Here is a 2,239-nt window from a genome sequence, read left to right on the forward strand (position 1 = left end):
AAACCACATTGGATACAATTTGTAACCAGTGTTGTAAGAGCAATAGGTAACATAGAGTTTCTGAATTGTCTTTTTATGCATTCATTACAGTTTCACAGTTTTTCTCTGTAGATTCTGTAGAGTAAGGGGCCGGTTTGGTTTGCTAAGCTGCTGTCGATGCTCGTGAGTCTGCAGTGTGAATGGTGGACGTGATATTTCAAACAGCAGATCACTGAGTTTATGTATTGGGTGCCCGGAAATTTTTCCAAATAAACACAGCTTGATTCAACTTGGGTGGGCAGGCTTATCAACAGACTAATTTTACAAACAAATGAAAGAAGAACCCAGAAACCCATTGGCTGGTACCAAGAAGACACGTGGAGAATACTTACACAGAGGGGGTTTTTTTTCTTTGCAATGAAATTTTAATTAATGTGGGTGGGCTGAGAATTGGAGGACTGTTTATTATAGACAATTTATTTTCCAGCGTTAAGTCAACATAAAATAGCAAACTTACAACAATTATTTAACATTTTTTAAACTATGAAGAAGGGACACAGAGAGGCAAGCTGTGGAAGGCAGAGGAGTGGGATCCAGACTGCAGCTGTGCGACAGCTCTCCATCAAGTTCCCAGGTATCGTCTCTTCTTCCCTGCCTCTGAAAAAAAAAGTTTTGCTCAACACTCAACCATGAGTCTTATCTATGACGGTCATCTACCTCAAATGGGAGGAGAGTTACAGAGACCACCACTGGTTTACCTGTATGGGGCAGACAGGACACTGATGCCAACCCTGGGATTTGCTTCTACAAATGTGATCTCCAGGCAGGAGCCTCCACAGAAGCCACCTTACAGCTACATTGCATTAATAGCCATGGCGATTAAGCACTCTCCGGATCAAAAGGTGACTCTCAATGGCATTTACCAGTTCATTATGGACCGTTTTCCCTTTTATCATGACAATAAACAAGGCTGGCAAAACTCTATCAGGCACAATCTGTCACTTAATGATTGTTTCATTAAAGTGCCAAGAGAAAGAGAAAAGCCTGGCAAAGGAAGTTATTGGACTTTGGACCCAAAGTGTCTAGATATGTTTGAAAATGGCAACTTCAGACGCCGGAAGAGGAAGCCCAAACTTCTATTGTCTCAAGAGGACAAGAGATACAAAACAGAACTCTCAGAAAGCAATGGGTCTGAGGTGGAAGAAGCAAAAGATCTAGAGCCTGCTTTCAAGATGACAACAGTGAATGGGTTAGCTTTGTCGTCACATGCCCACATAATTACTGATACTCCAGGCTCTGGGTGTGACTTGGACCCTGCCGGTCAGAAATCTTCAGAGGAGGAAGGTGCCGTTGCAGAATTAAGTAAAGCTTCATCAGCTCCCCACTGCAATAACCCAGATTTGACCTCTGTCACTTGGAGAACGTCAGGTCCTTCAGGGTTGTCTGGGATGAGTACCTATTCTTCTAGTGAAGATGACGAAAGCCCCAACAAACGAAATATTATCTCTGGGAGCGAAATCAAGTTGAAGAACCAGGCTCTTTCTGAGACAAACCCCCAGTTTAACGATAACGGTGCAACCGTTCCACGGAGACCATTGGCCGCAAACACAAACAGTAAGAATGGAACAACTCAGAACCCCCACAAAAGTTTCAGCATAGACAGCATTCTATCGAACGGGAGTTTCTCTTCATCTAAAGAGAGAGGACAGGACAGGGCTGCTGTCCATGCCGGAGCATCAAAGGTGACTGTGGACCCTGTATCTGGTGCTTACAGATTTAATTCCGTTGTTCCCAATCCCGGTGCGTGCCCGGTATTCAATACATCGCTAATGATCGATTCTCAAGTGCAGGGCAGGTTTTACCAAATCGGTGTCCCTATTTTCTCCTACTTTCCACTAGCGCTTACAGACACAGCTCATCCCCAATAAACCGCTTTCACATAACGTCCTCCCTTTGCAGAATTAGTTTTGTTTTCCTATAGCGAACGCCAGCATTGGCTATTGCACATATTAATATTCATGGATCCTGTGTTTTATTTTTACACATTAAGGGGAAAAAAACTTTTTTTTTTTTTTTACTAAACCTATATAAACTGGAATTAAACATATTTCTATGTTCGCATCAGCTGTAATCGCGATAGTAAAGACCACATCGATCTGAATGCCACAAACCACATCGCACGCGTTAATATAAAGGTAAAATCAGCTTGCTTGGAAAGGCAGGAAAAAATAGAAAAAAAAAACTGTTTAATGTGATCCTG

General features: G+C 42.5%; 1 protein-coding gene across 1 annotated transcript; it reads left to right on the top strand.

The window, feature by feature from the left end:
* The first annotated feature begins 668 nt into the window (after window positions 1–668).
* LOC149299249 (forkhead box protein L1-like) lies at window positions 669–1,907 on the top strand. The gene has a single exon (XM_089486682.1). It carries the CDS (start codon window positions 669–671, stop codon window positions 1,905–1,907), a length of 1,239 nt encoding a protein of 412 aa, XP_089342808.1.
* The last annotated feature ends 332 nt before the right edge of the window (window positions 1,908–2,239 follow it).

The sequence above is a fragment of the Sceloporus occidentalis genome, unplaced genomic scaffold, assembly GCF_023333645.1.
Source record: "Sceloporus occidentalis isolate IW3139 unplaced genomic scaffold, rSceOcc1.0.p SCAF_29, whole genome shotgun sequence".
NCBI classification, from domain to species: Eukaryota; Metazoa; Chordata; class Lepidosauria; order Squamata; family Phrynosomatidae; genus Sceloporus; species Sceloporus occidentalis.